General features: G+C 41.1%; 1 protein-coding gene across 1 annotated transcript in view; it reads right to left on the reverse strand.

Moving 5' to 3' along the window:
* Positions 1-584, reverse strand: part of LOC137631977 (uncharacterized) — a 1,049-nt gene extending 465 nt beyond the window's left edge. Inside the window, exon 1 of the mRNA XM_068363962.1 lies at positions 1-584. This exon is cut by the window's left edge and continues 465 nt beyond it. Within this exon, the coding sequence (XP_068220063.1) occupies positions 1-405 (405 nt within the window). The 5' untranslated portion in view covers positions 406-584.
* Positions 585-844: the final 260 nt, after the last annotated feature.

The raw sequence follows: 844 nt of genomic DNA on the forward strand, positions 1-844 counted from the left end.
TTCGTGGCCCGGAAATGGAACGAGAGAAAATGTCGTATTAGAATCCACCACATCTCGAATGGGCGTCGTGTAGCAAGAGAGTACATTATTCTCGTTCATTTCTTCGTAGGACGGTGTAATGATGATGTTGGAGAAGATACAAATGTTGTCCGAGAAGTCGAAACACCACAACTTACACCATTCTCGTGCGCAGCATTTATTGCCACAAGCAGTTTTGGGAATTAAGACATCAACCCTTTCCTCTTCGTATTTACGAAATCGATCGCTTTGGAACATGACAACAGACTTTGAAACAGGCACCTTTCTGTATTTGCAACTTTCGGCCACGGTCTTGTAACTGTATTGTAAATTACAGGTCAATAATTCTAAAGCAACTAATGTCGTGAAGATTCCAAGCCGACTCATATCGTACTCTTTTCTCAAGTCGCAAGAATCGGTGATAGAAAGGACAAAGAAATGTAAACTTTAGTCAAAGCACCAAGAGCAAATTTCAGTTATGTTGATAGTTTAGTAGATCTGTAAGCTGACTTCCTTTGTCGGGGAGCGCTACTGCGACACTGAGCGCCCAAATCGGCCAACATATCATTTAAGCTATTGGAGTAAACTGTTGGTTGTTTTGGCAACCGAATTTCGAGTGAAGGAATCGATCGAATTCTGTACGGTAGAAGAATGAACAAATCCTAACACTGCCGAGAAAGCTTAAAGTTTAAGCTGCGTGAATCTCTTTGACAAAGCAACGTAATGAATTGTGAGTATTTGGATGTAGATACTTTATAACGATGCTATTAAAGCCCTTCCCAGATTTCCGGGTGCTTTGTTCTCTTTCGACATTAGATGCGCTTGA

Source organism: Palaemon carinicauda, chromosome 40 (assembly GCF_036898095.1).
Source record: "Palaemon carinicauda isolate YSFRI2023 chromosome 40, ASM3689809v2, whole genome shotgun sequence".
NCBI classification, from domain to species: domain Eukaryota; kingdom Metazoa; phylum Arthropoda; class Malacostraca; order Decapoda; family Palaemonidae; genus Palaemon; species Palaemon carinicauda.